The 13,075-nt window shown below is 35.3% G+C and overlaps 1 protein-coding gene and 1 long non-coding RNA gene across 7 annotated transcripts in view; one reads left to right on the plus strand and one right to left on the minus strand.

Moving 5' to 3' along the window:
- The first annotated feature begins 723 nt into the window (after window positions 1–723).
- Window positions 724–4,594, plus strand: LOC117968949 (uncharacterized). Of its 2 annotated transcripts, XR_004662425.2 has the most exons (4): window positions 724–744; window positions 2,739–2,753; window positions 3,440–3,484; window positions 3,938–4,594. It is a non-coding gene; the product is annotated as an uncharacterized LOC117968949 (long non-coding RNA). The 2 variants fall into 2 exon arrangements; XR_009310979.1 differs by lacking the exons at window positions 724–744; window positions 2,739–2,753 and having other exon boundaries at window positions 3,381–3,484.
- A 660-nt stretch (window positions 4,595–5,254) lies between these two features.
- LOC117433913 (myelin-associated glycoprotein-like) overlaps window positions 5,255–13,075 on the minus strand; it is a 10,036-nt gene continuing 2,215 nt past the window's right edge. For 2 of the 5 annotated variants that reach the window (XM_059009275.1, XM_059009276.1), the window contains 10 exons: window positions 11,006–11,084; window positions 10,736–10,765; window positions 10,129–10,503; window positions 9,381–9,674; window positions 7,935–8,231; window positions 7,524–7,617; window positions 7,120–7,174; window positions 6,936–6,971; window positions 6,776–6,835; window positions 5,255–5,901 (listed from right to left, as the gene is read on the minus strand). In XM_059009275.1, coding sequence (XP_058865258.1) covers window positions 5,815–5,901; window positions 6,776–6,835; window positions 6,936–6,971; window positions 7,120–7,174; window positions 7,524–7,617; window positions 7,935–8,231; window positions 9,381–9,674; window positions 10,129–10,503; window positions 10,736–10,765; window positions 11,006–11,051 — 1,374 coding nt within the window. In that variant the 5' untranslated portion in view covers window positions 11,052–11,084 and the 3' untranslated portion in view covers window positions 5,255–5,814. The remainder of the gene's footprint in view (window positions 5,902–6,775; window positions 6,836–6,935; window positions 6,972–7,119; window positions 7,175–7,523; window positions 7,618–7,934; window positions 8,232–9,380; window positions 9,675–10,128; window positions 10,504–10,735; window positions 10,766–11,005; window positions 11,085–13,075) is intronic. The other 3 variants (XM_059009277.1, XM_059009278.1, XM_059009279.1) reach the window with 2 other exon arrangements.

Here is a 13,075-nt window from a genome sequence, read left to right on the forward strand (position 1 = left end):
TTAAATGTATGAATGAATACAAAGGTGCTTCAGGGTGCATTGATGGTACAAAGGGTCAGGTTTCAACTGGGGTCCTGGAAGATCAATTCCATAAGAAGGCTGTTTGCTAAATATTTCTATTTCCTTTGTAACGCCAACGCAGGGGTGACTCCGCAAGAGTTTCTGTCAACCAACGGAATGGGTATAAAAAGTAAGTGAACCTTAATTTGATGTTCACTGGATTTATATGATGCCATATTTATGAGCATTTTTGTTTTCTTAGAGGATCTCTTAGCAAAAAGAATGAATCGTTAATATTGCATGTTAGTTCTGGTGAATAGAATAATCCACAAAGATACTGTATCACAATTCACCCTCGATCCTGCGTTCATAGCTTTTGAAGTACAAATGGAAGATAAATAAGTTGAACAGTCGTGTGCAAATGTATTGGAACACCTCAAGATGTGTCATGTCCTTTATATACCTACCAGCATGAAAACCTGGGTGTGAGAATTTCAATTTTCATTCAGTAATCAGTGCTATACAAACAATAAGCACTCACGTGTGAAAATGTTAGACCACTAAAATAGATATGTTTCTTTTCTTTATTTTCGCCCACAGCTTTCTGTTGTAAGTATTTATTTTTTAAAAATATTCTTAACATTACAAATCATTAGAAAATGTTCTTCTTTTAAATATATCCTCTATGATGTTTAATGATTTATTTCCATTTCTCTTGAACAGATGACAGCATTTGTGCTAAAAGTAAGTGGTTTCCTGTTTATTTATATATATATTTATAATAATTTAGACCATATTAATAATAATAATAATAATAATAATAATAATAATAATAATAATAATAATAATAATAATAATAATAATAATAATAATAAAACTGTTCCTCCCTGTTATTAATTATATTTAAATTGTAAGTTTGTAACAATCATTTTAACAGCTGTGGAAACGACTGATTGCGCTATATTGACAGATGCGGACGAAAAATAGCACGGCAAATAAATAAATTATGAATTAATACAATTTTAAAAACAATGTTATTTACTTCAAAAGACACCTTCATTAGATATGGCTCAGAGTCGCACAGGATCATGTATACATGTCCTGATCCACCATAAACAGATTGAGTGTGCCTGTTGTGTTTGATGGTGTTCCATACTTGATGATCATTTAAATCATCTTTATACTATGAAATCTTCTTGTATTACGTGCATTTTTGCACACAGCACAGTGTTTAGGCACATTAGTGTACAAACGTATTGATATATAATATATGTTTAATAACTATGTTAATAAAACATTATAGATGGTTTATAATCATGCAATAGGGAATTATGTTTTTATAAAGGGGACAGTTTTTAGCCACCTATTTTACTTTGGGATGTTTAAATGTAATTCAGTCTATGGCTATTGCATGGTTATAAACCCTCTATAATGCTTTATTAACTCTCCATAACATAGTTATTAAGTATATATTATATATTTATAACACATTAATAAGCTGCACCTTAATATAAAGTGTTACCAAGGCTTCTTATAGGGCATTCAACATTAAAGGAATGCCTATATAGAATTGGAGCGTGTGAGAATGGGTTATGCATGGAATGCAGTGTAAAGGAGACAGTGGAGCATCTGATGGTTGAATGTGTTAGATGTAGGAAGGTGAGAGAAGATGTGTGGAAAGAATTAAGGGATTGCAATATTTCCAATAATTGTTTTATTAGATGTATTGCAAAATATATTAGGAAAACTGGAAGATTCAAGAATATTTAACTGATTGTTAGTGCTGATGTGGGCTGGATTTGCTTCCTGCGTTAACTGCAACTATCTCGCAGAAGACTTCGAACGGGGTTGAAAGAATGAAACTGTATAATATTTTTTGAGAACTTGCTTAACGGCTGGACTTTATTTTTCTTTTCTTTGGATTACATATATTTCATTCAGAGCTATAGTTTTGGTCATTAATGAGTGGAGAAGCGGTGACTGTATTTTGTTTATGCTTGAACAACGTGGGATTAATACTGAGTCGCAAACTTTTTGCAGAATATTCACAGTGGGGGCTTTTTTTGCTCTCTTTGGGTGGCTGCTTGATTATATGTGTCTTTACAGCCTACTTACTACTTGTTAAATGCTGCTACTAATTGAATGTGATGCTCTTTCTTAGTGCCTTTATATGGTTCTGTGTTTATCTGATTCTCTGTATTGAAGTCAAAGATATGCACTATTGCACTTTATTAATTGGGAAGGTGACAAACCAGCATTGCTTGTTTTTGCTTAGTTGTGAATAACTTATTGTGGATTAACTGTTTACACATATTTATAATGTGTAATGTTGCTAACTTGCTAATATAACACTTATAGTTGTCCTTGCTTAAATGCACACGCATTGGTTCAAATGTTTTCCCATGTTAATTGTATGTTGCTGTGCTACTGAATTCTTGTTTTTCTAAATGCATTGCATATTGACTGTTTTATGCCGTGACATTTCTAAATAGTATTGAGTATTTATTTAGAGTTATTTGCCTTTCTGATGGTATAAAATGGTACTGTATCCTTTTTGGGTTTCAACAGAATAGAAATGATATGGCATAATTGCGGCAAAACATTTTCTTTCTCCTAGTCTGGGATATTTATAAATGTGCTCAAATGATTAACTTGAATGACTTTCTATTTAAAGATATATTCTAACATGTATGACATGTATGAGCACCTTTACAGTTTGATTCTTTTTTTTTTAACAGGCATGTACAGATGTGGTGAGTAAATAGTCTTCTATTACACACAGTGAATCTTTCCCCCCCATGGGCCATATTTTCAAAGCTTTTCCTCCATTCTTTGACTCCTATTTTTTTAAAGGAGAACAAAAATGAGTTACAAAAAAAACACATTGAGAGTGCTTAAGAGGACTTGAAATCTATAACTTTATAGTTGTTTGGTTTTAATGGGTGTTTTACAGCGTTCAAAAAATAGGAGTTGATTAAAGATTACAACAATGTGGCCCATTTTAGTCCCGAAGGAAAAGAGAAACATGAACTACACAATGATCTTGCAGTGAATTAAAGACAAAAATTCAGAAAAGTGGCCAAATATATATTTATTATCAATTTATAATTATAAATTTTAAAAAAAGTGAATTCTTCTCACACGCAGTTCCAGGATGTACCTTTTTTTCAAATTGTTAGTTTAAATTATTTTTAATTCTCTCTAACTTTACTATATATAATTTACCTTTAATATTTTTTTTAGTGAATCCTAGTGAATACAAGTATTTCAGTATCTGGAGTGTGGAACACGGCGGGTTTAGGGTGGGCTGTAGATTGCAAGGTGATGCACGTGTCCACTCCTTGTGTACTGACACCAGAGAGCAAAGCCATTGATCTTTTAGACTCTTAAGTGAATTGACTTCCCAGACTAATCTACAGTATGCAATTGGTCTTTGCAGGAGCCCACTATTACTACTACCAGCACGACCCCTACTGTTCAAATAGTAAGTATGCACCCTTATTTCTGCTTTTTAATATACTTCGTCTAGCATCTAAACAAATTGAAGTAGGCTTATCAGATTTCCAGAGTGAAAAACTAGGACCTTTTTTTCAATTAAAATATGCTGTTCATTCATATTCTCCACAAGTCGGGCTGATATGGTTAAGGCTAAAACAGTCCAGGTATATGATTAAAAAGAAACAGTTTACAATGACTAGATTTCCAAAGCTTGGAACTGGGACATTAAAAATAGTTTTAAAAGTATACTTGTTTTAGTTTTTGTAAAGACCAAATCAATGTTCACGTTCTGCATTTATTGGATTATACACCAGCCCCAATAGTGGAGTGATACTGGCATAGAGAAGCTGGCAGTTTTTTCACTGTCACTGGTGTGTGTATCGGGTGTTTGTATTGTTACAGATAGTATCTAATATACATTTTTTAAATTCTGTTTCAGTCTGGAAAACCTACAGCTGCAAAAGATGCCAGCGCTACTAATGGAAAAGCAACATTCTTTATATTGAAGTGTTGGGCTTTACTTCATAAATAACCAACCAGCAAGATGCATGCATCTCGGTAGCATACTTTTATAGCTTAGGCTAAACCTTTCTGTTCTGGTCATCCCCGTACCCACCAGCACGTACATACTTTTCAGCTACTGATTAAACGGTGATCTTAAAATACATTTAAATGAAAAAATAGGGGTCTATCTGCTCTCACCAGTGTAGATATAAATGCTGGACTATTTCTTAGTTTTACAAATGATTGATTAAAAGGAGTAATGAAATGTTAAATATTCTCACAAGTAAACATATTGGGCAAAGGCAAATTGTAAAAAAAATAGTATAATTGTTTATCTATTAAACAAGCTAAAATCAATTTTGGGCCTGATATTCAAAACTTGGTTTGTGGATTTTATGTAGATTTAGTTTAACTCCCAGGATTGTCCCCAACTCCCCATTCAAGTTTGACCATTCGAACCCTTTCCTCTCTCAGATTCTCAAGTCCTTCTAATAGGGTCTTTTGCTTTGTTAAAACGGCACCACAGTTTTGGCTGCCTCAGCATGCTGGGGTTTGTGTTAATTACTGTATCTCAATAAAACCATTTGCAATATTTTCTTGTGTTTGCTGATTGATTTCTTCAGTAGCTACAGAGGATGTGGTGGGTTGATATGATTAGCCCCTATTAGAGAATGCATGCATGTCTGTTAAAACGTCACACACACACAAATGTGTGAAAGGAAGGGGCTTCAGTGGACAATATATAAAAAAAAGTTGTGAAAGAAAACATGTTTTTTTTTCTTTTCCCCTCAACAGTTTTCTTCATTGTCTCTTCTGCTTGATTTGTTACCTTCCATCAAATATTGCATGTTCCCTTTCCAATTCATAGCCAAGTTAAACTGTTTTGTAACCATATGCATTCCTATTTTATATCCTTAATTTCTCACATTTTCCGTGCTTTTAATTTAGTTTAGTAACAGACACGAAAAAAAAATATTCTGGAACCATGTTTTTTTTCTATGATTGGTGATTGTTTAAGTAAATAACGTAAGGTGTGCCATCTGTTGTTATTGCAAATCAGGACTTTTTTAAGGAAAATGTCGGGACACTGGTCAAACCAGGACGTCTGGTCACCCTAAACAGAATCCAAACACTGTTTATAAAGTTCAAAATAGAAGATGTATTATTAATGCAAGTGATGTACCACTGAGTTAAGTATTGCTAGATTGCTTACCGTTAAGACATACAGCAATTTCCAACAAAAGGTGCTTAATCACTCTTCCCCCCATTTATTAAAACAGTAATACATTATACATTACATTACATTAACCCAGTAATGCATTAACCCAGTAATGCTCATTTCTGTATCACATACAATAGCTTAGCCACCCCTTTATATTATACATTACAGGGTTTAACATTATTATGTACAGATATATTAGTATAAGTATTAGTAAAAAATCACACCATAAGCTTTTTTTCAAATCAGTCACAGATACAAAGGACAGTTAATGCTGGCCAGCACAATCAAATAGAAAATAATACAACAACACTGGAAATCACATGACAGAATGCTACAGCTGTTTAAAGGTTTTGCTAGGCCCTGTAAAGGTTTGAGTTAAAAGCTGTCACAACTAAATAGTTCAAATTGGTGGACACCAAATCAGATAATACTTATGGTTGCAGCTGCAATAGTAATTAGATTATCACCTTACAATAGCAGAAATATTCACTATGATAGAAAACATCAACTCAAAAGAATATGAATCGAATCCTCTTCTGGTTAGTCGATATTCTGTTTGTTTTCACACTGTTGTTCCAGCTACGCGGATTCTATTTGTGGCGATTCGTTCTGTAGTCCTTGTATGGTCCAATGTTGGCGTCTACATTCTCGTAAATGTCTTCAACTACTTTAAATGCCTGTGTGTTTTAGGTGGATAAGACAACAGCGATGTGACAATAATGTGTTACTGAACACCCAGCAAAGTTTACAAGAAACGCATTACGTTACCTTCCTGTGTCTTTTGATGTCTGTATCACTGCGTTATAGTTTTAAGAATACTGTATTATCTTTTAAAATGTTTAAATCCCACACCTAAAATCAGCTGGGCAACACATTTCTCAATGTTTACTCTGGAGCATTCGCCAAGAGAAAAACAAAACAAAACATCTCTTCTAAGGAATGCTGTGTATCCATATCTCGCTCCCTCCAGCAACAATTCTGGCTTTCTGTTCCTACTTTACAGAACTCATTTTGATCAGAGCTCCAGTATTGTTGCAAGAGGGAGCATGAACTGGATACGCTGCAGTGTTTAGAAGAAAACGTCCTTCTCCTGGCGAACGTTCCAGAGAAAAAGTTGAGAAAAAGTATTTTCCTAGTTTATTTACCTATGATGTGTCAACACTAATATCAAAACTATCAGGAATATGTGGTTACAAATAAATGAGCGGAGAAGATAGCATCTTTTAAAATAAAAATCAGTTTTTAAAAATGTTTTGGGTAATTGGAAAAAAAGATGTTATTATGGTGACACTATTAAGAGTCTCATTACTGTGTATTTACATAGTAGTTACTTAGTGAATACATGTGTACTTACACATAAATACAATGTTATTATTCAGAGTTACAATACATGCACGTATACAATTGTATCAGAAAAGAGTTATGGTGGTTGGGTTTAGGTTTAGGGTTAGGTTTATATCATGCAAAAAGATTTACATTATAAGTACATTGTAACTAAGTAATTAGAGAAATAATTTAAAGTGTTACCGATATTATATATTAATTACATACCTGAACATTTGCATAAACATCATTAGTGAAACCATCTGGGGTTCCAGATTTTGTTTCCAGCTGTATGTTGGGAAATGTAATACAAAAAACAAAATAAGTAAAAATGCAGTTACAGACATTTTTTGTGATTAGAAAATGAGATGAATATATAATTACATACCTGAGCATTTTGATAAATATCATTAGCGATATCACCCTGGGTATATGTGGGAAATGTCAGAAAAGAAAATGTAAGAAATGCAGATATGCACTGTAGATGTCATTGCAATCTGGCCTATTAAAGTTTTGGACCATAACAGGCTTACAGCAAACATAGAACACAAGACGTTATATTATTAGCATACCTGAGTATTTCCATAATTATTTCTGAAAGCAATTTCCGGGGCTTGTTGTTTCCTCCTGTATGCAAGGTTAAAAAAATGTCAAGAATAGATTAGAATTGTATGATCAAGCGCGTATTAGAAATCAACCAATCACGATTGAGGATTTGTAATTCCAGTATTTCCTGGGTATAGATGGAACATACGGCACAATTCTAAAAAAACAGCATCTTATTTAGATCCTCTGTCCAAGACGTGCTTTATTTATAAGGTAATACATCATATCTACAAATATAATTTTGCAGTTTGGGCAGCCAGTAAGGGAGGCCTTATTAGGTGGTTTCCAAACTTGTGCTGATGTGGCATCTGCTAGCTTTATTAGTCACAAAAAGTGTTTTTTTTCTTTCTATAAATAAACACATACTTACTCGCTTCTCTTTATTCTCAGTCGTCTCACTGCAGCCACAATAGCTATAATCAACACAGCAGCCACAACAGAGATTGTTATGTATATGAAGAGATCTGCAAACAAGATCAATTAAACAGGGGTGGTCTTAATCTCATTGATGTTCCTTTCTCCACCACAGTGATTTATTGAAGCCCATAGTAAAATCACTCAATACAATATAAATATAATCCGTAAAACATCGGTATGATTCTGCGCTTCAACAGGGTTTTTATACTACTATTTTGTTGTTACAAACAACCGATTTGGTTTTCAAATATTTTGCATCATTTTGTTTGGACTGTATTCTATAGATTTCAAACCACAGGAACAACAGCTTTCTCTAACGTATCCAATGAGATGAAATGGCAAGAAGCCTAGAAGAGCACCATACCACTCATTGGACGTGTGAATGACAGTGAGGCTTTCCCCAGGGTGTTGGTGGCAGAGCAGAAGATGTTTGCTGTGAAGGCCACCCCTCCCTGCAGAACTCCTATTGTGACTGTGTTCTGCTCTCCTCTGCTGTTATTAACGGAAAACGATTTCAGACCGGTGTTAGACTCATTCAGGATGCTGTCAGAAACACGCCACTCAATCAAAGGTGGGGGGTTGGAATCCACGATGCACTGACAAGTCACCTGTCCTGTGATGTCAACGGTGCAGGCTGATTCCGACAGAATCGCTGGCTTGTCTGTAATACAAGAATCGGTACAACTGGTGAACTGGGTGTGTAAATTGTTCCATAAATTATGCTAAATGTTTAGTTAAAAAAAAAGAACACGCTTGGTTTTGCAAGGTTTGTTTTGGTATTGTATTCTTATTAATTAAGTTTTTAAATGTATGTCTTCAAACTGTAAGGCTACCAGACTGCTCCAGTACTCACTGATTCAAAACCCCACACCTCCCTATAGACTATAGCATCTCTGTGTTCACGCAGACTATAGCTATAACCAAAAGCTTTGCATCACCTAGAATTAAAAAAAAAAACTTACATGAACATAATTTAGATCTTTTCTTTAACACCATGTAATCAAAAAAAAAAGCTACAAAATAATATTGCAAAAGTCTACCGGAAGACATAACAGTAGTACAGTAGTATTTCATGTTAGATTTCGAAATGTCACATGTTTCGATATTTGTCATTAAATATATGAAAAATGACAAAGCGGTATGTAATTCAATATGTTAGCGTAACATTGTTCAGCAGGTTTTGATTGACTTCATGAAGCAACATTAGTTCATTCTATAGGGTGATGCACAACGTTTGTCCGTAGATGTACACTAGTCTCAATACAGCACTTACACTTCACATTGAGCCTCACTGTAGTAGAGTTGCTCAATCCCTCACTGTTCTGTGAAGAGTAGAAAAGGGCTCTGCTACCTCTGGTCACATTCTGCAGTCTGGTTTGCGGCAGTCTCAGTGTTTGATCATCAATTACATTGTACCAGTGATAGTGACTGGCAGGAGGGTAGCTATCACTGGCACACCGCAGGTCAATCGAGGCTCCTTCCTTTACTCCAGACTCTTTGTACTCAGTGTTGACTTTCATAGGGTGATCGACAGTAAAATCAAGTAGGTCAGACACATGCTAACACAGTATGTGTTAATTGGCCAAATGTTTTGCATCACCCTATAGAATGAACTAATGTTGCTTCATAAAGTCCAGTGAAAACTGCTGCATAATGTTAAGATATTGAATTACATACCGCTTTGTAGTTTTTCATATACTTAGCAATAAAACTGACAGATTGAAAAACGTGATGGAATCTAACATAAAAATGTTGTACTTCCGGTAGACTTGAAGTATAGTAAGATATACGTTTTTAAAAAAAAACTCACATTTGACATTTAACAAGACAGAGATATTTGCTTGCTGTCCTCCCCAGTATTGGGCAGTGCATGTCAGGCGATTCATGTGGTCACTCGCTAATGGTATGAATTTGAGGACTGAAGACACTTCCCACATTGCATTCCCTGTTGCTTTGTGGTGAACTGTCAAAGTGGCATTGGTGCGGCTCCAGGTAATAGCAGGCGGGTTTGATGGGCAAGTGTGAGGAACCGAGCAAGTCACAGCTAAATCAATCCCGGCTTTGACATCTGACAAGCGATTTATTGAGGGTACATCTGGAGAATCTAAACCAGGAAACAGATTTGTTTAAATGATATGTAAAACTACACAATTCTAAAATAAAGGTAGAAATATTTTCCATTTTTAAATTCGCTTAGCAGATATGCATGGAATGATCCCCCAGTTTAATTTGTATGAGTAAATAACTGATGGCTGTCGCATTACACCAACATTATATGAAAGTCAGTTACCAAAATGCTTTGACTCTGTGCTACTGTATTATTGACAGTGCAGTTGAATTGTTCTTATCTTGTGTATATGTATAATGTTCCACATCACAAGACCTCCACATAATTAGTTATGCTTATAGCCACTTTGTTGTTCCTCAATTTTAGCACTAAATTTAATAACAACCAAAAAAAAAGAAATGCACGATTAAAAATAAAGATGGTAAAGCAAGCCACATTTTTCACAACAACTTTAATTTAGGGAAGGATTTTTAAATGACTAAGCTCTCACCTTTAACGTGGATCAATACCATATGATTTATATATGATGCCCGATCAATCTCTGGAACTTCGAATCTAAAACAAAATGGACCAGTGTCGTCGACTTTCACTGCATCAATCTTCAGAGTGCAATTATGCTTTTGCAAATCTCCAATCAGGTCTGTACGTCCCTTAAAATTGCTCACTACTTCCAAAGGGTTAGGGTGATTTATGTATTTTCCAAAATTCTCATATTGCCACATGCCAAGCACGTCTTTAGCATATTCGTCAAAACGAGAAAAGTTAAATAAACACGGTATAACGACACAGGACCCTTTCAGTGCTGATACATGTGTTGGTATTTTTGCCCAGTTTCGAGTATTGTATACAAAGGAGAAACATATCACTGAAAGAAAAAAATATAAGGCAAATTAGTTGGAAAACATCAAGAACAAAAACAATGTGTACAATACCAAAGATTTTCATTGAAAAAAGATGACAATTACATAATAGAAAAATTATTTGCAATATTGCTCCCGAGTCTCTCTCTCTGTGTGTTGCATTTTACTCAATGCAATGATAATATGCAGAGAGAATTAGTTGGGGGTTAACACGATCTGGCAAATTAAGTTATTTACCAGTCAGAATGTTTACCATGCCGTCTAGTCCTGTCATGGAGGCCATTGGGAAAAGAAAAAAATCTCTGTTATGTGGAGATCACGAGATAATTTATCGCAGGATCTCGAAATTACCATTACATTATCTCATGATTTATTCTAGGATCGAGAAAACAGAAGTCCATACTTCTGTTCCACCCCCACCCCCCGCCCCTAAGATAGCAATAAAACTACATCTATTGACCAATTGGCTTGAACATTTTGAATGTATTGAAACAAACAAGCCCCTACCTTCTAGAAAAGCACACTGCAGCAGTAGTTTTTGAAACCATAACATTGTTGTGATCACAGCAGATGACGATCAGGTGGTCTGCAAACAAATAAATAAATAAATAAATAAATCATCTAAAATGAAATAAAAGGCACAGCACGAGCTGCGATACCTGCTGTTCACAAAACCAATTCAATGAGTTATTTCTATCAACATTTTTAAACCTCTTCTATAAAATAATATAATAGGAAATAATAGGAATATGTTTTATGAAATGTACAAAATAAGTGAGCGTATCAATATAGTTTGCATTTAAGTTGCCCAACTTCAATTGAAATGTGTTTGAGTGAGCACTGAAAATGAAGAAACAGTTTGTGAATGAGATCAGAAAAGATATTGCTCTATTGTATGTGGCTGTGACAGGGCAGAGGCCCTGCAAATGTAGATAGCGGTTTTGTAAATAAAAGACAAGAGATTCGGGATTAAGATCATCCATGCCACATGCATGTGAAGAATGTGTCTGAATTGATGAATTGATTAACTGATGATCAAGTAGACCCATGCCACTATAAAAAGGATCAAGAAATGTTTGTTAGTTGAGAGAGAAGAAGGGCTTCGAGCAGTCGGTTGTGCTTTCTGCCTGGCATCGAGATTGCTGTAGCTTGGGCGTGTTTTTTGTTTTATGTGTCTATTAATAATAGCAGTGTGCAAAGAAGCGCTGAGCCACAGTTCCTTAGTCGTGGTCTGCTGTTTCAAGGGCACAGACCTGCCCTGACCTGAGGGCTACACCACAGTGGCATACAGTGAGAAACATAATCAGAGGCCCCGGGATCCATTCATTAAATGATCCATCGATACATAGTGTAAAACACTACAGTGGGAAAAAGGGGTGCAGGCATTTTTTGTCTGTTTTTTTTAACTCAAAGTCAAATCCCATAGAGCAGGGGTCTCCCATCCTGGTCCTGGAGGGCCAGTGTCCCTCTAGGGCAGGGGTGCACAATTCCGGTCCTGGAGGGCCAGATCCATCCTGGCTTTTGTTCCAACTGTGTTCTAAACGACTTAATTAGACCAATAATTGGTAATAATTGGTCCAATTAAGTAATTTAGGGCAAGGTTGGAACAAAAGCCAGGAGGGACACTGGCCCTCCAGGACCGGAATTGTGCACCCCTGCTCTAGGGTTTTGTTCCAACTGTGTTCTAAATTACTTAATTGGACCAATTATTACCAATTATGGTTCTAATTAAGTCATCTAGACTATCATTTAGATCAAAAAGAAGCATGTTTGCAAGCTCTAACTTGTATTAAAATACATTAAAGGGTCAATTTCTGGTGACTCAAAAGGAAAGTGCTTTAGCAGGCAAAATCATAAAATCTCTCAACACTGCTTGTTTTCTTACAGCAAGCAGCTAGAAGGAGTTATAAAAAAGCGGTTGTAACCAACATATACCATAGGAAAGCGTCACTGGCAATGCTTGTTACCGGCAGGAGAAAGCTGTTTATTAAACAAACAAACAAACAAACAAACAAATAAACAAACAACAGCACAAGGGCCAAAATAAACAGTTCAAACAAAACACTAATGTCCGGCTGGGCATTCACCTTTACTGATCAATATACACATAAAACAAATACAGTGTTCACTCAACTCCCTCAACCAGACAAATGATTTCTCTTCTCCTATATACCATGTGGCTGGATTAATCAATCATTCAATTCGTGTTCCAAAAAAAAAAAAAAACACAGGTAGACAAATTGTTAGGTCTACGTAGATCTTAATACATCACCAAGCAAAGACGAAAGGTACGAACAATACCAGATTCATCACATTAGTGCAGGGCTGCTGAAACTAGACCCTATAGGTTTTCTGGTTTTCATTCCAACTGAGCTCTCAAGTTAACTAGACCCTTAATTTAACTAATTTGCTTAATTAGACATTTAACTGTTTTCAGCTCTTAAACAGTTGCAGTTCAAGTTACTTATAAAATGTTATGGCTAACTTGAAATCTGCAACTGTTTAGGATCTGAAAACAAGTAAAAAGGTCTAATTAAGCAAATCAGTTCAAGTACGGGTCTAGTTAAGTAATTGAGC

The sequence above is a fragment of the Acipenser ruthenus genome, chromosome 38, assembly GCF_902713425.1.
Source record: "Acipenser ruthenus chromosome 38, fAciRut3.2 maternal haplotype, whole genome shotgun sequence".
NCBI classification, from domain to species: domain Eukaryota; kingdom Metazoa; phylum Chordata; class Actinopteri; order Acipenseriformes; family Acipenseridae; genus Acipenser; species Acipenser ruthenus.